Here is a 25,063-nt window from a genome sequence, read left to right as displayed (position 1 = left end):
TTTCCTGTGCCCACAGACACAGACATGCACTACAGAATCACAGAAGCAGGACACGAGATTTAAGTATGTCACAAATTGAAGTATGTCATGGTCAGATCATATTTCCCAAAACCCAGAAATTACATTCATGTGCAGAACCATTTACACACATTAATTAATTAAGCACTGCATGGAGGCAACACAGAATATGGTTAAAAGCTGGAGTCTAGACTTAGGCCACTTGGGTTCTTATCCAGCTCTACCACCTATGGTTTTATGACTTTCAAAGTAAGTGAACGTCTATGTGCCCCATTTTCCTTACTTTTGGGGGGGGTGGGGTACCAGGTATTAATCTCAGGGGCACTTGACCACTGAGCCACATCCCCAGCCCTATTTCGTATTTATTTAGAGACAGGATCTCACTGAGTTGCTTAGCGCCTCGCTTTTGCTAAGGCTGGCTTTGAACTTACGATCCTCCTGCTTCAGCCTCCCAAGCTGCTGGGATTACAGGCATGCACCACCACGTCTGGCTACATTTTCCTTACTTTTAAAGTAAGGAATACAATAGTACTTACTTCAAAAGGGATAATTAAGTACCCAATAAATGTCAACTAGGATAACAATTTGGTTATTATTGCTGTTCCAGGAAATGTGACATATTCTGGGGCTATAAGGTGAGTAAGACGTGCATTCTGTTCTCCAACAGGCAGGAAGAGGCCAGGACATGGAAAAGTCCTGTGACAAGTTGCTCTAATAGATGCATGCAGAGGGTGCTATGAGGAGAGAGAGAAGGTCTAGCTAGGCCTGGGGTAAGGTGGGGCAGCTGGGTTCCCTGAGTCTTTCAAGACATGAGGACTCTAAGGTGTACAAGAATTTCTCAAAAGTCATCCTTTGGGAGAAGACAGGAGTGAGTCCCCAGCTCCTAGGAAGGGTCACTGAGGTTTTTTTTTTCTTTTCCTTTTTTTGAAGGGTCCTTCAGTTTATTACTATCTAAGTCCAATGGGATGGATCTCAAAAAAGGCCAGACTTGCTGTGAATTTTTGGTCAGGCTCCAACGTATATGCTGAGAATTCCTAGAACAGGCAAGTTGACACAAGGGAATTCGTGCCCAGAATGGTCTGTTTGCTCAGTGGATACGAATTACCCAGAACGGTGTGGAGCAGGGTTGTTTAGCCTGATGGCTCTGGGCCCACTGCACAGAGGATGTCTGCTTATACACTGTTTACTCTCGAAACCACAGCGATGGCACAGGCTCCCAGGCCAGGCCAGCCTGGTTGGATTCTGGCACCTCCGCATACCAGTTGACTTTGGACATGTGACTTCACCTCTCTGAGACTCCATCTCCTCCAAGGAAACTAAGGAGCGAGCACAGGACTGTTGGGAGGCATAAGAGGGCTATCAGGTACCTGATAAATAATAACAAGAGCTAACGTGTATTCCTGGAAACTTACCAGCAGAACCTTCTCTAATCCCCTATCAGTCCCATTTGATAAATGAGAAATCTGAAGCAAAACTAACTGTGATACCGCTCCAAGGTCAGTGGCCCCACTTGTAGCTCTTGCTGGAGGAAAGAGCAGAAGTGAATGGAAACCAGAACTGGCCCCCCTAATGTGAGGATGCTCCCTCTCCATCCTACTCTCTCTGCCAGTTCAAAGTGGACAGCCTGCTAACACTGTTTCTGTGACCTCTTGTTGGGCACTGAGCTCCACTGTGGCTGGATGACAGGATGGTGGACTCTAGTAACTTCTGTTGAGAAATGCTGAGGGTGGGGTCTGCCTGGGGGTGGGCTGTGCTGCCATCTTCTAATTCAGTCGCCAATTATGCTTGGGAATCATGAGGGCAGGAAAGCTGTAACCCGGCCCTTCTTAAGAAAGAATGAATTTCCGAGCTGTTCTAATAACAATGAGTCTTGGTGCGCTTTTCCTTATGGGTCAGAGGGGTAGAGGAGTCCAGCTGCTGCCACTCTGACTCAGGGGTGACCTAAGAGATTGATGTTTTTCTTCCTCTTTGCTTCTCTCATCTGGAGCCAAGTTTGACGGTTGATTGGATTTGAGGGGGATAGGGTTGGATCTATTCTGGAGTATACATGTGTGTGTGTGTGTGTGTGTGTAGGCATAAAAACAGACCAAGCTAATTCTGTTGCAAATCTCAAATAATTCCCATAATGATAGTTTGTTCCAGCATCTGGTTCTGGAGAGTCAGGTATCTCCCTGGCATTTCTTGGGGAAGGTTCTTATTGCTTTGGATGTAGGAGAAGCAGATGGTAGTGAGAGAGTTAAAGGAAGAGGAGGTGGGCACAATTCAACAAACCTTATCCTGAGATGCCACTGACTAGAAATCTTGTTCTGACTATTGAGACTGACTTTGGGGTCCTGTCTCTTGAGACTCTCTGAGTGAAGTGAACTTAGAAGAGGCCATAGACAAAGAGGAGGCGAGGTAGAGAGGCTGAGGAGAGACATGGCAGACAGTGTCCAGACCCTCCTGTGAATAATGGCAGAGGCCCCCAGCACTGGAGTTCACTGGGAGAAGGCCTTCCAGAGGCAAAGGCTTCCTAACTTGGATTCTCTCTAGAGTAGACAACTTTCATGGTATCTGCCCAGCCAATGCCCCATTCCAAAGAGCTATCCACTGCAATCCTCCTTCTGCAGGGTAAGTTCTGGCAGGAAGCCACATCCACAGCATAAAGCCCTTCCCATCTATCTCTACCTATCGCTCCCATCTGATAGCTGATCCAACCTGCAGGGCCACTGCAGAGGTAGTCCAACCAGTCTCTCATTTGGAAATTTGTAAGTGGGAGCTTGGGAGAAGTGGTAATAGCATGGGCAACCTAGCTGTTTCTCTCTGGGTAAAACCAGAGAAAGCCACACTAAAGGGAATGAAGGATCATGCAGATGTATACAGAAAGGTGGATGAGGGTCTATGTGAGGAGAGCAGGAAACACATTCTTAGAGTCAGACTCCCAAGTGCAGGCTGTGACTTGATTCTCACAGGCTCCTAGCCCTGGGGAGGCCTGCCTACACATCCTGCCTGTGAGCGCCATTCACAACACACTTATATAAACTTAAAACACAGTCCTCTTATTTGGGCTTAGGCTGGCTTGAGCGGATTTTTCTTTTTAAAATCTGCTGATAAAGATTCTCCGGTAAAACGTGTCTTCGACCTTGAGCCATCCCTGTACTCCAGTGCAGGTTGCCTTGTTGTGGCAGGCAATGGACACACAGGTTATGGGTGGCAGCTAAGTAGGTTTATTGACAGCCACAGGAACACTCCAGTGAGGGCCAGTTTTAAATGGTTGGAAGAGTAGACTGTTTTTAAATGAAATCTGTAATAGGAAAATTAAGAGCAGGAGATCAAACAAGACTCTATTCTACAAAGCCCTGGGAGAGACGGGGGAAGGAAGGGAGAGAAGATAGTGCCCGGCTGCTATGATCTAGACATGGTTTGAGTCTGACCCCTACAGATCCATGTGCTAGAGTCCTGGTCCTCGGGATGGCAGTATTAGGCTGGTAATATCCTTAAGAGGTGAGCCTAGCAGAATATAATTAAATCATAGAGATACTGCCCTCTTGAGATGTGTTTTTGCTCTCATAGGCTTTGAGAAAGCAGGTTGTTATAAGTGATTCTAGAACCTTCCTGAGTCTCTTTTGCTTCCTGTCTCACCATGTCCTGCACATATTCCCACCTCTTGATGCTGATAAGGTTGTGGTAGCCCTCCCCAGAGGCTGGATAGATGGAATCTCTTGATCTTGAACCTTCAACCAAAGAAGTGTGAGCTAAATAAACCTCTTTTCTGCATAAAGTATCAAGCTTCAGTCATTTTGTTATATCAACAGCAAACAGACTAACAGGAAGGAAGGAAGGCACTCTGAAGACTGTACTCCCTCTCACCTGAAATCCCTTCAGCTTTTGGTGTTTTACATAGTAGGTTTCCTTTCTTTTGAACAAGAGTTCTGAATTTGAAAGCCACCATTCAGACATCAGAAGAGAGACAAAAATTTGTGGAAACAGCTATTGTTAACATGTAGAGAAAATACAATCTTTTGGAGAGATGGCTCAACTTGGGAAACTGAGAAGCTTGAAGTGTAAAGGATTTAGTCAAAATTTATTTTCCATGTTCAAAAGAAATATAGAACTTTCCTATTACTATGGCAGCAAAATTCCTCTAAACTATAAATTAGTTTTCAAGGCCCATCTTAAAGGCTACAGGCTTCTTCCCTCCCACTTTTTTCTTGGGGTAGAAGTTGTTCTTTAATGAGCTCTTACCGTATTCTGTCGTGATGCCAGGTCCAGTGACGGCTGCCTGTCTGTCTTAGCCTTTCTACTGGGCTTATTTCACGGGGGACTGAGCCTTCTTCATCATGCATCTAAACCCTTCTGTCTTCATAGTATTTTAAAAATATAGGACAGCTGAAGTGTTTTATATGTGAATAAATATGACAAGTGTAGGCAACAGTTTTTGGTACATGATCAAATTCTAACTTTAAAATGAAAATTTTCAATGATATGATCATTTTCAGATATTTATCATGGAAAGTAACAAAACTTAACTACAAAATCATCTATTGATCTAATGTCATTAAGTACTTATTATATTTTTGTTAATTTATGTAATTACCTATTGATTTTTTATATTCTGGCTCCAAAATGAATTTAAAGTTATCTCAGGTATAATTTGGTAAAATATTTTTGGAATACCTACAAAAGGTCTCTTAAACATAATTTTTCTACTTTAGCTATTCTTGCATTAAAATGTTACATTTTAATTCTAGAAGTTGAACTTAAACACTCGACATTTATCTGCCTAAAAATATTTTATTTAAAATTTATTATATTTGTATAATAGATACAAATTTATTATATTTGCAAACTTGGTGACTGAGTATACACCCGTTCATCCAGCTCAGCTTTCAAATGTATTATTACCCTTCCATCTTAATTTGTTTTACTTGAAATTAAAATGTACTGCTGCTTTTCTATGTCTACTGATAGCACATTACAAATTAGACAATGAATAAATAATGCCACAGGAATGTAACATACCTAGTGCATTTGGTTTTTTTACTATATATGTATCCATGAAGTAGCCTGAAGACTTAAGATTTCTATAATCACAACAGAATACAAGTCCTTTTTTGTCTTTTCTTTTCTTAATATAAAAAGATAAACAACACCCAATTTTATTACCAGGTATGACCAAGTAAGATCCTACCAGAAACTGAGGCTCCCATGAAGAAAACAACCATAAAACCTGGACATCATATAAAGAACAGTGATCCTAAGACACAGAAATGTGAACACAAGCAGACAGATTCCAGGGGGCGGGCAGTTCACTTGGTGAGGAGAGGAAGCACTGTATGAGCTACATAGGTTCTATATGGTCATTGCTTGGTATTGTGGGGCACTGGTTGCAGGACCCATGATGATACTAACATCTACAGATGTCCCTTCTGTAAAATAGCATAGTAATTGCATATAACCCATGCACATCCTCCTCTACATTTTAAATCATCTCTAGATTACTTATAATACCTAGTACCATGCAAATGCTACATAAATAGCTGTTACACAGTAGTGTTTAAGGAATAATGAAAAGAAAAACATCTGCACATGTTCACTAAAAATGCATATTTTTTCCAAATATTTACAGTCCATTAATGTGGAATTCACAGAGTGCCAAATAAATCTTAATTATGCCGGTTATTAGATTTCTTCAAACTGTATGCTTTAAACAGTTATATTTTATTATATGTAAATAATACCTAAAATAGATATAAAATATCTGTATGTAATAAAATGTGCATGTGTGTACTTGTTTAAATTATTATATGTTATATATTAAATTATTTATATTTGTTGTTGTTTGGTTTTTGGTGGTGCTGAAGTTTGAACCTAGAACCTCAAGCTACACTTCCAGCCCTATTTTTAAAATGGTCCCTCTGGGGGCTGGGGTGTTGAATCAGTGGTAGCGCATTTGCTTAGCATGTGTGAGGCACTGGGTTCGATCCCCAGCATCACATAAAAAATAAACAAATAAAATAAAAGGTATTGTGTCCACTAAAAAATGTTATAAAAAATAGTCCCTCTGAATGGCAGAAGTACCTTAACACCAGACTGGCTGTGGAAATTATTGTATCTGAGGAAAGAAGAGGTCCGTGCCAGGACTGGTCAGAGGGAGTAATGTGCTGCCTGCGATCATATGTCCTCCCTTCCTTTATTTTAACTTCTGCAGCCCCTCCCATTGTCGTTTTTGTGACTTGCTTTGAACAGATCCTTTTTCTCTCTTCTTTTCACCAAACCACAGTTTTTGTAAGCAAGGAGGAAAATTAGTAGCAGATGCAAGCTTATTTTTAATGGTGTAAGACCAAATTTTCTGGACTTCAAACAAACACTTTGACCCCTTCAAAGTTCTCTGGTTCCATCTAGATAGAGCTGTAGGCTCTCACCATAATTCGTGAACTAAAAATAGTTCCAAAAACTAATTGTAAGAACCCACACCACAGAGTTACTCATTGTGTTCTGCTTATGTTTTTATTTCATCATCCAGAGAACAAAAAGTTTTATTTCACAGACATTTTGAGAAGATAATTTTTTAGACTCTAAATTCTATTCTTCTCTCAAAAACTTTTGTGTTGGGGGCTAACTGAAGAGGATATCCTAGTTTAACAAACAGACCTTTTATTATAAGTGGCTCAAGTTCAAAGATAGATGAAGAAGTTAGAAGCACAGAACGTTATTTATCATCTGAATACTTTATTATTAAGTCACAGTACTGGGTTAAATTATTTGCAACCAAATAAGATTTCTAGTACAAAATCCTTTGCTATCCAGGATTCCTCCCCTGGTAAAAAATGTAAAATCTTCACTCACCAGGGGATTATAGAATTGATTTTTTTTGGAAAAAGGGAAGGAAAAAAAAAATAAGAAAGAGGAGGTCCCAATTCTAGCTGTGGTTTAGTCCCAATTTTCCAGTGTGGAATCTTGGGCAAACCACTTGATTACTCTCAGTTGCAGTTTCAGCTTTTGCAAAATGTGGATGCTATACTGAGCTCCAAAGTCACCGGGAGTTCAATGCTTCTCTCATTCCGGCCTCTCTCCACCCATCTGGCCCAGTCAGAATGGCCTGGGTTCCAAAACCTGTTTGCTCCATTTACCAGCTTGTATGAAGATGGCCAAGTTACTTAATCTTCCTGTGCCTCAGTTTCCTCATCTGTAAGATACCTGTAATACCGACCTCAAAGGACTGCTTGGAGGATTAAGAAATAATGTCCCTGTGGAGGCTAGCATAGTGCTTGGTTCTAGTAAGTGCTTGATTAGTATTGGCCGCTGTCACTCTTGTGATATGACCACACCAGGCTAGCTTGAACCAGGACCAGAAGGATAGTGACTGGGCACACACTTGCAACTCCACCTGAGGATGAGCTTTTAACCAGCAGATCAAAAGCCATGAGGACACTGCTACTCACAGTGACAATGAAACTTGCTTCAGAGGACACACGCACTGCTTGTGATCAGACAGGCAACCTTTCAGATATTCTCCATAGTTGATAATCAAACCTGCCCAGCTCATCTCATGGAAGGATGCTATGGTAGGAACTCGTGGCCCCACTGAGAGAGCCCTCACTCTCAAGGCAACGAACCCTCGTGGCTAACTACTAGACTAGAGCTGCCCAGCACTGTCTACATTGTTAGCTAATTTGGGATCCTCACTGGGTAACTAAGATTTGTGAATGCATTTCTATGTATCTCAGTTTTCTCAGTTTTTCTAAAATGATCATAATCATGCTCTCCTGATATGGGATTACAAAAGAATGAACAATTATATCCTTTTTGAAATTAAGGCAATTTACAAAGTAAGTTCTAGGGAACACTTCTGAAGTTCCTAATTTCGATTCTTCCTTCGATTCTCCTTTTGCTGGGGTCCCTTCTTCATCTTCCTCTTCTATAACAAGTGCCTGGAATGAAAGGCAGCAAACTCTGGCTGTGGGCCTAATCCAGCCCACAGCCTGTTTTTGTAAATAAGGTTTGATTGGGACATGGCCACACCCATTTGTTAATTAATCATCTGTGGTGGCTTTTGGGCAAGACACAGACTTGAGTAGTCGTGGCCTCAGAGTCTACAATATTTACATGTGGACTTTAACAAAGTTTGCTGACCATGGCTAGCACACAGCTAGTTCATAGTAATTAACTTTTAACTACTTGTTTGAATAAATAATAATGATCATCATTTCATTCGACATTGAGCAAATATTTATTAAATGTCTCTAAGCACTATGCATTGGGCCAAGTTCTGGAAAAACAATGAGCTAGGGCTACAATGGTGACGATGACAGACAGGGCCACTGCACTTCGAGTGCATACAGTTCAAAGGGGGAAGACAGAAAATGATTATCCAAACAGTTTCTTATTTGCACTCGTGATGAGTGTTTACTAAAAAAAAAAAAAAAAAAGTACAGGGCGTTGGGGAGTATATAAAAGGATCATCTAACCTTATCATCTCAGAAAGTCTTCTCTAAGCAACTGCCATTTAAGTGGAGGCTGCCCATGCATTTCTTGGTTCTAAGTCATTAGGAAAAGTGAGGGTTACTTGATACCACTTGAGATGCAAATGGATTTTTGTCTGTTTTGCAGTCTGGCCTTACTCTATTTATCTGTCCTGCTATGCAGTGCAAGGAATGCAGACCATAAAGAAGCTTAAGAGGCCCAACTTTTCAACATAATAGCAGGAATGCCAAGCAAAAAGTAATTTTAAGACCTTCAGTGTGAAAATCAAAACCCATGTTCACCTGCTAAAGACAATATCAATTAATGACCAAGAAATGGTTAATGACCAAGATATCAGTACATGACCAAGAGATGGTTCTTCAATTAGATCTGCTTGTTAAGTATGGAAAATCAGAGCCTAAATTGAGTAACACTAATTTTCACACTTGGGGAGAAGATACGATTGAACATAAACAGATGCCCTGCAGACGGTGTGCACTTCTGGTTGTCATGAAAGCTTGAAGTTCCTCAGTGTTGCCTGTCAAGGTTGATCAAGTGGCTTAAGTGCTCACATGCTCTGCCTTCCAAATTCAGCAAGGCTAAGGCTAAGTAAGGCATGCAGGAATTTATTGGGAACACAGCCCATTCCCCTTCCCTGAAAATTGGCACATCCCTCCAGAGGTGGTGAGTACTAAAATAGATGCAAGGGGGCAGGAAGAAGTGTTGCAGAACTATGTATTTTATAAAGTCTCCTTTATTTCCTATCTCTGGCTATCCTCAGAATCGTGTTCATTAAACTGGGAGAGTCATACCTCTATTACTTTAAAGGAAATGGAGGTGCAAGGAGGTTTAGCATTTAACTTCAGGTCACTAAACATGTTAGTAAAACACCAGGAATCAGAAGATGCAGGAGTGAAGTCCAGCCTATTTGCTTGGGCCTGTGCCTATAAAACCAAGTTTTAGAACCACAGTCCAACTAACTAAAGAGATCATCTATAAGGAGAACCAGTTAATTTAGAGCAAGAAAATCTTGATCAAAATGATCCCACTTTGGCCGGCTTCGAGGGCCAGTCCTTCTCCCTTGCCCATGGTGCTGATCTGTGGTATCTAGCATGGTCTATGGATTGGTCAGTGTGAGCATCTGACTGGTTGCTACAAAAACGTTTCTATGCCACAGTGAACTCTCACCATTAACAGAGCACAATAAAGAGGAGTCAAGGAAATCCAAAATGAGCTAAGTTTACCAACTTTCTCGAAAAATACTGTTTTTAATAATAAAAAATTTCTCTCCCTTGGATATTCTACTTGGAAAAAAGGAAGAAGGAAAAGAGAAAAACAAAACAAATAAATAAATAAATAAATTTGGGTGTTTTAAAGTTACTTCTATTGTACAGTGTTATTTTAATAATTTCACCTAGCTCACTGAAGCAACAGAGTATAAACTAGGGCATCTTCCCACATGACTGAAGACACTGAATTTAAAAGAAAGTTTTGGTATTGATGCTGCATAAGGAGAATTTCAACCTTGTTACTGAACTTTTTAGTTTTATTCATTCCCTCAAGAAGCATTTATCAAGTTCCAGGTGCATAAAAATGCAAGTTGTTTTAGTGGGGGTGGATATTATTAAAGTATGCCTATCTTTCTCCCATCTGGTGGAGAGATTCACACAGACAGTATGACCCCACAGAATATAAAAGTGCTGTAACAGGAGCTTGCACCAAGGAGTCTGAGTCAAGATGAGCTGCCAGCCCTGGTTGGCCTGAGGAGGAAGAGGTAAGCCAGGGCACCCACGTGTTACATCTAACCTTCTTTTCTAATGATGCCTGACAGAAACCCATGACATTCGATGTAATGAAATCCAATGAGGATTCAGAATAATCTCCTTATGGCTCTATGTAGGTCAACAAAATAAATGTTTATGTCATAGTCATTTCTGCTTTGTGGTTCACACAAGAGCTTACAGAGATACAAAAATCGGAAGGGTTTTCATTTGGGAAATCATTTTGGACTCTTTCACATTCTATAACAGACAGTAAACTATAGTGTCTAAAAATAAGATTCAAGAGTAAGAATGATGATTATAAGGTACATTGAAAATGGCTAATTAGGAGCTGGGGTTGTGGCTCAGTGGTAGAGCACTTGCCTAGCACGTGCAAGGCCCTGGGTTCGATCCTCAGCACCACACAAAAATAAACAAATAAAATAAAGGTATTGTGTCCAACACAACTAAAAAATTTAAAAAAAAGAAAATGGCAAATTATTGTTGTTTTAGAAAAAGTGTGGCTGCACACATTTTTTTCTGTTCATTGTTAAACCAAAAGGAATTTTAAGGAAAACAGATATATATTGTTCTGACACATTTGTATCCATTATTCATCAATATGTTGTTTTAAACAAATCACCAAATACCCAAATAATCTTTTTTTCTTAGAGCGGCATATCATTTAATAGCCAGAATTGAACCACGTATGCTGAACCTGGGTACCTTCAAAATCCCAAGGGAATAGATTCTTGCACATCCTTTAAACGTGACTTGGATATATCCCAGCACAACACAAGCATGCTGAGCTAATCAGGTCCCACTAGAATGGCCTGATTAGCTCAGCATGCAATGTATGCAACAAGGCCTGACATGTCTATTTAAAAACTCAATAAAATGAAGTTTCATCTCTACTAGTCTAGTGTGTCCTCATCTAATAGTTTATTTTTGGCTCTCTGGCCTAAAGCAGATAGAATTCTGCAGTTATCAATTTTCAGAAATAATTATTAAAAAGTTTCACTAAGAAGACGACATAGCTAAGAATGACAGACATTTCCAGGGCCCTGTTTTCAGCAGACAGTAACCTACTTTTGGTGTGTGTGTGTGTGTGTGTGTGTGTGTGTGTGTGAGAGAGAGAGAGAGAGAGAGAGAGAGAGAGAGATATGAATGGGAAAAAATGGGAGCCTCATTTAAGTTAAAAGACAAAGAAGCCCCAGTTTCACACAGCCAAACCAAACAGGAATTGGCCAGAGGCCCTGTTTTTCAGGAGCAATTGGCTTTAACATCACTAGCCTATAAGCTGCAAAAACACTTGGAAAAAAGAAAAGAAAAACCAGAAAATAAACAAATAAATAAAACTTTGAATTCCTCCAAAGATAATGTTAATCTATGAAGGGAAAGTTGCCTCCAGGTCATCAAAACTCCTAAGCATTTAACTCCACAGGATTTTCAACACAGACAACTCTCTTGACAGAGAGGAACACAACAGACCTGTTCAAGGTCCGTTCAACCTTAACACTAAGTGGTAGCTACCTATGCAGTCCACCACAGCTTTCCTAGGCTCCAACTTAAGAGCAGAGTTCGGGTTTTAAAAGCTACCAAGGGACATTTAAAAATCTTTTCAGGAAGGATCTCCTCCCTCCACTAACTTAGAGAGCTTTTTCTCGTGTTGCAAGAGTCACTTAGGTGCTCTTAGGCTTCAGACACCTAGTATCTACACAAATACCTGGCAAAAAAAGCAGAGTACATTATTCTGTACTTTCCCCTACTCTCTGAATTTTCCAATGCCAGAGTGGTTGTCAGGGGCATCACAATCTAGCCCTAGATCCTTGGTATGTACTATCCAGACATGTCATTACCATTGCGATGTTGTCTTACCTTTCTCTGAACCAAGGGCTAGAATTCCAAAAGGCTCACTGAAAAAGTGGGGAATATTCATAATTAAGATTACTAAGGGCTTAATTAACTTTGTCCTAATAACATTAATATTCTTTTAATCTATTTTATTCTATTCTTTTTATTCTAGCAATAGAATAATATTCAGATAAAGGAACACATTAATAACTATGAAGAGAGGTGGTGATTCATGCCAGTCATTCTGTATTCACATGCTCAAGGGAAAGCCTGACAAAGATGGCTGCCATCTAGTCCTGTGGGTATCTCTGTATCTGCCATTATACCTGCTCACTGAACTAAGGGCTGCAGGGTGAGATGACTTAACAGCTCAAACCTTCACTCATTATTTAACCCTAACCTGCTTCTCCTGAGTTGTACTGGTGAAGGGTGACCATCATCCAGCTGCTCCAGTCATACTCACTTCTCTCTGTCATTATCCAATTGTCACGAGTCCTATGAATGTGTCCCTCACTTATCTGTCCCCTACTCTTCACTGCTACTTCTACTGTCTTAGTTCAGGACTTCTACATCTTTCACCCAGAAATTAAAATGGCTGTTAACAAGTTTCCTTGTTAGCCCTGGTGCACTTGCCTATACTTCGTGTCAAGCTATCTTCCAAAATATACACCATGTAAACAGTGAAATCACACTCATGTGTAGAAAACACTGGTGAATACCATTAGAATCTTCGAGAAGAAGAAGTAACTTTAAGCATCACATCAATCCTAGAAGGCATAAATATGGTTACTGAAAAAAATCTTTAAGACAAAGAATACTATAATCAAAGATTAAAAACAATGGGAAAAATATCTGCAACATACCTGGAGTGGCATGGTAATTTTTGTAATATATGAGAGGTTTTCAGAACTCATTAAGAAAAAACGTATTTAAATTTGAAATAACATCCTAAATCCATCAATTATGTGGATTCAATTATGTCACACATAACAGGGGGATACCTCTAAGCAGTTGGTCTCTCTTGTTATGCCTCTGAGACACAGTGAAGCCAGTTTACCCAGAACAAACCATTGCCTGTATAGCTGGAAGGGTTGAGTGGCCTGATCCTTGATGTTCCAGATTTGAGCCGAAAGAGTAAAGTCTTTAAGAATGTGTCTGAGCTCACCCAGCTCCAAACCCTACTTACTGTTCCATCACACCAGCCTGTGCCAGAAGATCAAACAGAAGCCCATCAGGTGAAATGGACAGCTTTTTATGTTTGACCTGAACCAAGTGATCAGCTGGCACCCCACCAAGAAGGCAGGGTCAGCAGAGTGCCTAAAGCCAGCACTGCTGACACACCTTACTCTACCCTTAGGCATGCAGTTCTCCAAAAGGTACCAAAATCCTGCATGCAAATCCCACAGATGACACCTTTCAAGTGAAAGCTCTGATGAGATGGTAAATCTATCACACCCATAAGAAAATATGAATTCTGTGAGAAAAGCAAGTAATTCAAAGTGTCGATACAGATTTTCATGTGAACTTGGAGGACAGACCAATCACCTACTATAAGACTACAAAGGAATATGAGGCCAAATCCCTATATACTGTTAATGTCTACTTGTCAAAAGCAGAATTTAAAAAATAAAGAATGGGCTAAAAACTGGAATGTAATCATGAGTAAATCTGTGGGAAACAAAGGAAGTTAAACCCAACCAAATAGAATTAAAACTCAGAATATTTAACCAATTACTTCCCAGCCTTTAAAACGCAGAGCCACATTGACAGCCCACACATCAGAACAGTATCACAGGATAGCTGGCTGGCACTGAGTACATCACTTTTTGTTGTTGTTGCTGTTTTTCCTGTAATTTGTGAGCACATATTCATAATGCTGTTGAGAGTTATGATACAGCTATGAATTCAGTTTCTGAAACAGTTTTTAAAAATGCAACTGAATTTTTAAATCTTTGGCTTGTGCAATGAATTTGCCAAAATTCAATCCCTGACCAATCATCTGTCAAAGTCCCTCTGATTCTATCAATTTCCTCTGGCAATATTAATAAAATATTCTCCCAATAAATCTAGAGGCTTACAAAGCCCATGTTCATTTTTCTGGCTGAAATGGGTTCAGTGGCTTCTGGAAATAAACCCCAGGTATGGAGACACACAGTGTGATCATTCAGAGGGATTAACATGCTGGCAAGTGGCAGCCAATCTAGCACTCCTCAACCTGTCCAGAGAACCACACCTCCTCCCTTTCCTAGAGAAAAAGGATTGTGATCTATTTGAAGTAGTGAATGCCAGGAAAGACTGTAGTGTTGCTATTCCTTGGAGGAGATTATACAGACAGAGAGGAACTGAGGTCAGAAGAACAGAATAAACATCTCTGAACTAATATAAGTCAATCTCAGCTTTGTCTTGAGCAGACGTAGGAGGGCTTCATCTGGGCCCAATGTGTTGCAGGCTAAGAAAAAGCACACAGTTATAAAACATACTTAAAACTATTATAATTCTTTCCTCAGGCCTCCAGTTTTTTAAAATACCAACTGTGGGATAAATAAACATAGAGACTTACTCTGGGAAGCATAATGCCCCTCGGTAGCTTTGTCTTCATGTCCTTCATACTCCCTGCTAGACAGCTGCCTGTTGGCTGTCTCCAGTCGATCTATAAACAACAAGGACATGGTTAAAAAAAATGCATATGGATTTAAGTGATCATCCAATGGAGAAATGAAATGGGTACCAGAAGCTGGATATGAAGAGATGCTCAGGCAAGGGCCCCAAACTCAGCAATTCTTGGGGAAGAACAAAATAACAAAAGAAAAGTCTTCAGATTCCATCCTGTATCTTTACTCAGTCAAACTGCAAAGACAATGCACCAGCAGTGTGAGGTAGGGGCAGGCTGGGAAAAAAAAAAAAAACCACTTCACAGCCTCTGAGATGAAGTTCTCCCAAGCAGGCTTAGTCTTCATAACTTCAAATCCAGACCTAGTCCAGCCTTGACCATCAGCCCTATATTTTATCCAGAAACTACTTATCTGAATCTTAGAACTATAAAATAAATAAAAGCAACAAATACCAAGATAAATTAAAACAGCCCAATGAATGAAGATTGTATATAGCAAGTTTCGTCTGCCCAAACCATTTGGTATATCTTAATTTATCCAATTAAATAATCCAGCCTAGTAAGTATTTATTGGATATATTTGATATCCCACACAAAAAGGTTTGTAGTGTCTCAAAAAGTAGGCTCTAGCTACTGGTGACAACCAGCGCATTGAGTTGTCAACTGAAAAATTCAGTTGAGTTGACGCAACTGAAAAATGGCTTGGCTGGCTGAACATGAGGCAAAATTTTATGGGTTAAATCACTGCGCTTGTTGGAGGTTGCCAAGACCCTGCAGCAGGTGGATAATTTCCTTCAGGGAGGACATATGTTTACACTCTTCACAATTGTGGCCCTCCCCCGCCCTGCAGGAGGAACATATGTCTAGTTCTGTCTTTCTATTATACCTAGTAAATGAGGCGCTGGCTTGCAAAGAACATTACCCAAAGACTCAGCCTGATGTGGAAAGGGCTGTGCTTCCCACATTGGTCTTTTTAAACATTCCTATTCACACAGTCATGAGTCACTATTGAGTAAAAGCAAAGTGGAGCTGCACACAGACTCCCTGCTTCCACAGCCTCAGGCAGGCAGGTTCACTTCCAAGATTCCATGCTGCAACCTACAACCCACGAAGAAGAAAAGAATGATTCTGCTCTTTGAGCACTTTTCCCTTCCCAGAAGGTTGGCATTTACAAGATCATCTAATGAAAGAACAGCAATCTGGCCCTGAATGAGGCTGTTAACTGCGCAGGTAGTTTAGGGGGGAGAGATCATAAGGAGAGGGTGACATGCCTCGGAGGTCTCTGTTGAAATCGTGAAGTCTTCTGATCTCGCCTTCCAGTTTATTTCTCATGGCCTTGTCCAGTGACTCTCGCTTGGTAGTGGACTTCACCAGACTCTCATAGGCTTCTGAAATTCTCTGGAGTTCTTTTTCAAACTGTAAGAAAGAACTGGCATTAAAGTGACATTCATGCTGGTGTCTTAGTAATAATGGTTCTATCACACTCAAGTGTGAGGCTATGTCTTCCTTCAGGGCAGGCTTCCTGCATCTCAAGTTTCATGTCTACCAAACTTTGGAATCCATATTGCTCCCCACCTGCCTTCCAAGGGCAGCATCACTATTCCAAGGGCAATATCAGATCATGTGATGTCACCTTGTAAAAGTCCCACTATATCAATATTAGGAAGAGATTAATTTAACCATAACATAAGCCTCTTACACTTGATATGCTATTTTAATAGCTATGATCATTATGTCCACTTCACATAAGGAAAATATTAAAGCACAACAGAATTAAAGCACTACACCCAAGACCCAAACTTTTAGACTTTAAGCACAGTGCTCTTTCCAGGGACCCTCCTACCTGCCTGTTCTCCAGGAGAGGCTTCATTAATGAGCATCTTCATCCCTTACTTATGTAAACATCTACATAAATGACCAATGGACTTGTGTTTAAGTACAAACGAGTGTACTGCAGAAAACCTATTTTATCTGCAGGAACTGAGAAATATAGGATTAAAACTTTTTTTATTTCATGAAATTGAGGATAACTGGAGAAGTCTTTATCCTATGGCATCTGGAAATCTATAACAAGTAGCTAATGACTATTATAGGAGTCTAATGTAATAGTGATTTTGAAGGGGATCTCAATAAATTCCATTTTGCTACTGTGTAACATAAACGCAGGAATGTTTTCTCTGATAATCTGGATGCTAATTCACATTACGGGTGGATAAGGAAGAATAGAGTTACTTTGGATTAGGCAGAAGGGAGTGAAGGGAGACAAGGGAGTTTGGGGTAGGAAGGATAGTAGAATGAATTGGACATTATTACCCTGTGTACATAAATGACTACATGACCGGTGTGATTCTACATCATGTACAACCAGAGAATGAAAAACCATACTCCATTTATGTATGAGGTGTCAAAGTGCATTCTACTGCCATGTATAACTAATTAGAACAAATTTTAAAAACGAATTAAACAAAGAAAAAAAAAAGTAAAGGCTGGGTGAGAGGGCCTGCAAACTCTGATAAGACCATAATACCCTTCTTATAACCCAGCCCTCCCCAATCCTTCCCACCTGATAATTCTCCTTTGCTGTAACTTCAGGTTCTTCCTTTGACCCTAGTTCCTGCTTCTTCCACATGCTCTTGTCCCGAGACTGTCATGTCAAAGCCATGTGCTTATTTTCATGGCTCATGTCTAATCTTTTGCCTAGAGGTTAGATTGGCTGCCGCTAAGGCTAAGCTGATGGTATGAGAGCAATAGCACTCCTCCCTGGACACTAGGGGACCAAAGGTATGTTGTGAGTCCCTTTAGAGGAAAGAAATGTCACTGAGAGCTAGGCACGCTTTTTTTTTTTTTTTTTTTTTTTTTGGAATACTAACTACCCAGATAAGAAAATCCATGATAAGACTTCTGTAAATAATACAAGTCCTAACAGATATTCATAATTTGCTTACAGCATGCAGATACTCTCCTGGGTACAAGGACACAGAAGTAAGATAATCCTCAGCCTTTAGGCGCTCACAGACTACGTGGAGTGTACTCAGACACAGGCACTTCTACAATGCAAGGTGATAAGGGCTATGACAGTGAAGTGCCATGACAGCCAAAAGATAAAGTCATTAATTTTGCAAGGGTAAGACAGAAAATGTCATTTAGAGAAAATGCTATCTAAAATGAGTCTTGAAGGACAAACAGGAGTTTGCCAGGCAAAAAAGAAAAGCCAGAGGGCTTTGACATTCTAGGCAAGAAATTGGACACAAGCCAAGAAACATTGCCATGAAAGGAAGCACATGGCTTTGACATGACAGTCCCAGGACAAGAGCGGGGTGAGAGAGGCAGGAACTAGGGTCAAAGGAAGAACTTGAAGTTACAGCAAAGAAGAATTATCAGGTGGGAGGGACTGGGGAGGGGCAGGTTGTAAGAAGCGTGGCGTGGTCTTACCAGAGTTTTATAGAGATAACTATAGGATGGAGCTGGAGTGTGGAGGTGGGAGTAGGAAGTGGGAGAAAAGAAGTCCAGGTGAGTGGTTAAGGTAAACAGATGAGTGACAGGTGACAAGGGCATGAGCCAGGATAACTAAAAGGAAAAGTTCTAAGGATACTAAACAGCAGAGTCCACAGGTCTTGGTGTGTGGGTCTACCTCATAAGGCAGAAATCCAAGACAACACAGACATTCACAGCTTAGAAGATGGGGAAATACGACAACTAAGATAGATGAGGATAAGAAAAAACAGGTTTACCAAAGGGGGGAAGAAAACAATTTGGCTTTGAAAAGATGAGGACTCTGTAGAACACCAAAGCTTTCCAGTTAGGAGGTGGAGATACATGTCTGAAAGTCAGGAGAACAGCTGTGGTGGCATCGGCCAACAGATGACAGACGATGACAGAATGAAGGCCACTTCTGGAGTCAACAGAAGCTGAGAGAACCCATGGGGAGCGTTCACACTGAGGGATGGCTGGGGCAAAAGGAGAGAGACTGAAGTCATTGGTTCCGCAGGTGCCCAGAAGACAAAGACTTCAGAAGGAGCAAAATCATGGTCAGTGTCCCCACAGGTTACATACAACCAAGCAGGGACCGTCTGGGAAGAGGTCATTGAAGAGGCTGGACAGCGTAGAGCTTTGGCTTAGAGGCAGCCAAAAGAGGTGGACCCAAAACACCAAGCCTCCTTTTGGTACCATTTTATTGTCCCTGAGCCCTTCCTATGCCAGAGCTGGCCATTCCACTGTCCCCTAACTTCCACAAGGTCTTCCTGTTTCTTCCAGTGATATCATGAATTATCAGCAATGTGGTGGCACGGAGAATACCATGTCCTAAATCCTGTTCACAGTGCTACTGCAAGTGATGCTCCTTCCTTTTAATTTTGTTTGCAAAAGAGACAGCTCCAAAATACTTTGCCATTTCTAAGCTAATTTTCTGTATAATGGGAGCTTTTATTTTTGGAGAGATGGGCATGCCCATCCTGCAGGAACAGTGCCCTTAAAGACCACAGGGCAATACCTAGTCACTAAGAGGTGTGAAAGTGCCAAAGCCCTGAGGTGCTACCATCAAAGAGCTTGCTCAACCTGCAAGCCAAAGACAGTCGGGAAGGTCTCCTGACCTGTGCCACCCTAGGAATCTGCTAGGGTCTGAGTTCACTGGACTGTTACCTGCTGTACATAACTCATTGTGTTTCCAATTTGACTGTTAACTCTTCGAGGGCAGAAATAGCTTTTACCATCCCAGAACTGTCCTCTGCCCATGGCCACAACTGGGATTAATTAATCTTCAATCAACTTGGTGTATGAACTACACCTGACCATGGATTCTTTACTCTCACTAGGAAACTTCCCTCTGCACACTGTAAGATGAAACTTCAGGAGCCTTCTACAGCATAGTTTACCACCTCAAAGGCTAAAACAATCAAGAAAAAACACATAGCTATGTGCTCTAGGTACCCAGAGAAAAAGGGCAAGGACGTTAGTTCAGGACAATTATTTCCTGTGAGAAATGATAGCTGTAGTGGTGGACAAAGAGTAGTCCCTTGCAGTGTGGTTGTAGAGATCAGAGTTACAATTAAATATGGGGAAGTTGAAGAGATGCAGACTTTGATCCAACACAAGGAAGAGTTTCCTAATTATATTTTCCAGAAGTATAGTTCACCCAGTAGTGAGTTCTCCTTTTTTTGCAATTATACTCGTAAAAAAGAAAAGGCCTCCTTTTAGGGACATGAAGCAAGGATTCCTAAGGGGTAGAAAGTTAGACTGGATTCATTTTAAGAATCTTATATCTAAAGTTCTTTTCTTTGTGACTGTACCTTCTTCAGAGTAAAAACCTTCTTCAGACCCTCCATGTCCAGAACATCTTAAACCCCCCTGACATTTATGAAGATGAGAAGACTGGACAGCTGGTTCTGATATAAACCACCAGGGCTGTTTAGGTTCTGGGTCTGGTGCGCAGAGGGAAGGTCAAGTTGGCCTTCACAGCTGCTGTCCTCCCCGCAGCCTGAGAGCCCTGAGGCTGGGCAAGAGAGAAGTACTCAGTGTCCCAGAAACAGAGCTACGAAGCAGAGTGAGACGCCCTGACAGCTTCCAAAGATGCTGTTGTCATCACGCAAACCAACAGAGGACCCTGAGAAAATCTCAGCCATTCTAAGCTCCAGGTGTGTGCTTTTCCCCTGAGAACCGTCAGGGATGCCTAAAACCAAAGAAAGGCTGTTGTTGTTCAAGCCATAGACTTGCACCATCAAAGCCTCCGTGGTTTCCCTCACAAAAGAAGAGTGTCTTCACTAGTGCAAGCCTGGGATGACCAAAAATGCTCATTCCTTCCCCTCCTGATGTCCCTGATAGTTTCTGAAGCCAACAACTCAACAGTGCACAGCCTGGTGTCCTCCTGGAAACTCTGTCCATTAATTAAGTTTCAGAGAAACAGGGAGGAAAGAGAAGCAAAAGGAGTAACCAAAAGGAAAAACAAAAACAACAGCTCTTTCTGGGAGCCCCTAACCATCTTTCCAACATTAACAGTGATAACTACTACCTTGTGCCTCTTTGGAAACAGAGCCTTCGTGACGAGTCCGGGCTCTGGCAGCCTCTGAATTTAATCATTCTTCTCGGCCAAGTTCCTGGCACAAAATGCATATGCTAAGCTCTGCAATTAAAAATTCATCTATTTTTGGTTTTGCTCTTAAAATGAATCTCTGTGAGGGCCAAAGTGTTCCCAATGCTATGAGGGTCTCAGATGGAATGATACTGTGGGCATAGCATGGCCACATCCTACATCCTGGCAGGCCCACCTAAAAAGTAGGCATCACATCCATGCCAAGAAACTAGCAGCTATCATTACCGAGAAGCGGAGTTGTTGCCTTGCCCCACCATCCTCTGCCCAGACCTAAAACTTAAGCAGATGCCGAGCACACTGAGCAGTGAGGACAATGGTGAGGAAAACTCCGGAACAGGGATGGCCTTTGGGACACATGGCAGAAAATGTCACAACACCAAGCTCACAGAGCCCTCCTGGGTCTCAGTCCCATCTTTGAGAACAACTATAGAACTAGTGAGGAGTACGCCAAGGATCTCACAAGATCTGAGGTTTTAAATTGACAATTCTACCTTGACAGATGACAGATCAATAAAATTGTGGTACTCATAGAGCCATTTATAATATTCTAGGGAATGAAAGAGTTTGGGGTTCCAGAAGGAAAATACCTTTTAACTTGTCTCCCTTTTCAGAAGCCATCTGAATCCTTTTGGCCACAAATTCTAAGCATCTTCCTCTGTGCAAGGAAATTGATGCACTGGGAGATTAAGTGATTTTATTTAAAAAAAAAAAATTTGCAACAAAATCAGAAACAGATGTATGTTATTGGTTAACAAAAAACCCCTATATATTAATTTTTTTAAAAAGTCAATATTGTAAAAGCAATCTATGCTAAGCCTCAGGCTAGCATCATTCTGAATGGAGAAAAACTGAAGGCATTCCCTCTAAAATCTGGAACAAGACAGGGATGCCCTCTCTCTCCACTTCTGTTCAACATAGTTCTCGAAACACTGGCCAGAGCAATTAGACAGACGAAAGAAATTAAAGGCATAAAAATAGGAAAAGAAGAACTTAAATTATCACTATTTGCAGATGATATGATTCTATACCTAGCAGACCCAAAAGGCTCTACAAAGAAACTATTAGAGCTAATAAATGAATTCAGCAAAGTGGCAGGATATAAAATCAACACGCATAAATCAAAGGCATTCCTGTATATCAGCAACAAATCCTCTGAAATGGAAATGAGGACAACCACTCCATTCACAATATCTTCAAAAAAATAAAATACTTGGGAATCAACCTAACAAAAGAGGTGAACGACTTATACAGTGAAAACTACAGAACCCTAAAGAGAGAAATAGAAGAAGATCTTAGAAGATGGAAAAATATACCCTGTTCATGGATAGGCAGAACTAACATCATCAAAATGGCGATATTACCAAAAGTTCTCTATAGGTTTAATGCAATGCCAATCAAAATCCCAACGGCATTTCTTGTAGAAATAGAGAAAGCAATCATGAAATTCATATGGAAAAATAAAAGACCCAGAATAGCAAAAACAATGCTAAGTAGGAAGTGTGAATCAGGCGGTATAGCGATACCAGACTTCAAACTATACTACAGAGCAATAGTAACAAAAACAGCACGGTACTGGTACCAAAACAGGCGGGTGGACCAATGGTACAGAATAGAGGACACAGAAACCAATCCACAAAACTACAACTACCTTATATTTGATAAAGGGGCTAAAAGCATGCAATGGAGGAAGGATAGCATCTTCAACAAATGGTGCTGGGAAAACTGGAAATCCATATGCAACAAAATGAAACTGAATCCCTTTCTCTCGCCATGCACAAAAGTTAATTCAAAATGGATCAAGGAGCTTGATATCAAATCAGAGACGCGCCGTCTGATAGAAGAAAAAGTTGGCTACGATCTACATTCGGTGGGGTCGGGCTCCAAATTCCTCAATAGGACACCCATAGCACAAAAGTTAATAACTAGAATCAACAAATGGGACTTACTCAAACTAAAAAGTTTTTTCTCAGCAAAAGAAACAATAAGAGAGGTAAATAGGGAGCCTACACCCTGGGAACAAATCTTTACTCCTCACACTTCAGATAGAGCCCTAATATCCGGAGTATACAAAGAACTCCAAAAATTAGACAATAAGAGAACAAACAACCCAATCAACAAATGGGCCAAGGACCTGAACAGACACTTCTCAGAGGAGGACATACAGTCAATCAACAAGTACATGAAAAAATGCTCAACAGAGAAATGCAAATCAAAACCACCCTAAGATACCATCTCACTCCAGTAAGATTGGCAGCCATTAGGAAGTCAAACAACAACAAGTGCTGGCGAGGATGTGGGGAAAAGGGTACACTTGTACATTGCTGGTGGGACTGCAGATTGGTGCAGCCAATTTGGAAAGCAGTATGGAGATTTCTTGGAAAGCTGGGAATGGAGCCACCATTTGACCCAGCTATTCCCCTTCTTGGTCTATTCCCTAAAGACCTAAAAAGAGCATGCTACAGGGACACTGCTACATCGATGTTCATAGCAGCACAATTCACAATAGCAAGACTGTGGAACCAACCTAGATGCCCTTCAACAGACGAATGGATAAAAAAAAAATGTGGCATTTATACACAATGGAGTATTACTCTGCATTAAAAAATGACAAAATCATAGAATTTGCAGGGAAATGGATGGCATTAGAGCAGATTATGCTTAGTGAAGCTAGCCAATCCCTTAAAAACAAATGCCAAATGTCTTCTTTGATATAAGGAGAGTAACTAAGATCAGAGTAGGGACGAAGAGCAGGAGAAGAAGATTAACATTTAACAGGGATGAGAGGTGGGAGGGAAAGGGAGAGAGAAGGGAAATTGCATGGAAATGGAAGGAGACCCTCAGGGTTATACAGTGGAGGGGGTAGAGAGAGAGGAGGGGAGGGGAGGGGAGAGGTGGGGAGGGGGGAGGGTGGAGGATGGGAAAGGCAGCGGAGCACAACAGACACTAGTATGGCAATATGTAAATCAATGGATGTGTAACTGAGGTGATTCTGCAATCTGTGTATGGGGTAAAGGTGGGAGTTCATAACCCACTTGAATCAAAGTGTGGAATATGATATGTCAAGAAATTTGTAATGTTTTGAACAACCAACAATAAAAAATTAAAATTAAACAAAAAAATAAAAAATAAAAAAAATAAAGATTTTATGACAGTGTAAAAAAAAAAATTAAAAATAAATAAATAAATAAAAAGTCACTGATCTTTCTGTACTACACTGTCCATGGAACTCTTCCACAATATCCCTATGAAGAGACCCAGCACCAAACTGTCTTCAGGGAGTCTGCAGTGCTCTTGGACACATCTACCACAGAGTTCCATTAGGGAAGAATAAAGAAAAATGTGTTTCCCAAAAGTGCTGAGTGGGCCCTTCCCAGTTTTCAGGCCATACCAAGAAGCTGCCCTGGGAGGAGTCAGAGGCAAGCTGGGGCCTGAGCAGCAGCTTACAGGCAAACAGCCAGGAGACAACACACTGGTTTCCCAACTTCTAAGGGTTCAAGTGGAGGTGGGAGTGGGGCCACCATCTTCATGCAGCACTATTTGTTTGTGGCTGTCATCTTCCTTCTGATAAAGGCAGCCAGAGTTCCCTGAGCCAAGTCTGGTCTTGATTCTGGGAGCTCCAGACCCTTTCAGAGGAAATTCCACACCAACATGCTGGGGCAGATTGTAGGTCATCATTTGCACTCTTAAATCCTCTGCTCCCAGCTTTTTACTGCCAGCCATTGGAAAATGAGAAAGGCCTACAAACCAAAACCCTGACTACCAAAAGTTCAGCCTTACCTGTGAAATCAATAATGAACACTAATTGATCTAGCCATGATTTTTATCAATTGTCGTATGGAGTCAAAGGGACAATCTTGGAGTCAGGTGGAATTTACTTTTCTACCCTAGCTCCTTACAGAAGTGCCTTATTCCAGGCACAGGGACAGGCATTTACACTCATTAGATCCCAGCTGCCACACATACTTCTTGGGTCCAAAAAAGAAATTTGAGCATCCTGTGGCTCTCCTGCCCTAAAACACCCCATTACCTTTGCCCCTCTTTTCTCTTCCATACTTCCTGCAGTACATGAGACACAGACATGTGGGTCACCAAGAAATCAAAGACTTGTAGCAATTTGTTCTTGCTGGATGATGTTCTAATTTCTTTGGCTCTTAGCATAATGCTCTAAGGATGAAGGCTGTCTCACTTTCTAATATCGCCATGATGTCTACACAGGCTGGAATTACTCGGCATTTTCCCACTTGATCAGTGGTGAGCACAAGGGAAAGCATACAATAACCCCTACTCTTG

At 41.1% G+C, this 25,063-nt stretch overlaps 1 protein-coding gene across 3 annotated transcripts in view; it reads right to left on the bottom strand.

The window, feature by feature from the left end:
• Positions 1 to 25,063, bottom strand: part of Amotl1 (angiomotin like 1) — a 156,532-nt gene that overhangs the window by 29,346 nt on the left and 102,123 nt on the right. For all 3 annotated transcript variants that reach the window (XM_058584971.1, XM_058584972.1, XM_046462348.2), the window contains 2 exons: positions 15,960 to 16,104; positions 14,638 to 14,727 (listed from right to left, as the gene is read on the bottom strand). In XM_058584971.1, coding sequence (XP_058440954.1) covers positions 14,638 to 14,727; positions 15,960 to 16,104 — 235 coding nt within the window. The remainder of the gene's footprint in view (positions 1 to 14,637; positions 14,728 to 15,959; positions 16,105 to 25,063) is intronic.

Source organism: Marmota monax, unplaced genomic scaffold, assembly GCF_021218885.2.
Source record: "Marmota monax isolate L192 unplaced genomic scaffold, Marmota_monax_Labrador192_F-V1.1 WCK01_AAM20220418_F8-fsc00104, whole genome shotgun sequence".
Taxonomy (NCBI): Eukaryota; Metazoa; Chordata; class Mammalia; order Rodentia; family Sciuridae; genus Marmota; species Marmota monax.
This window is presented reverse-complemented; position numbering and strand designations above follow the sequence as displayed.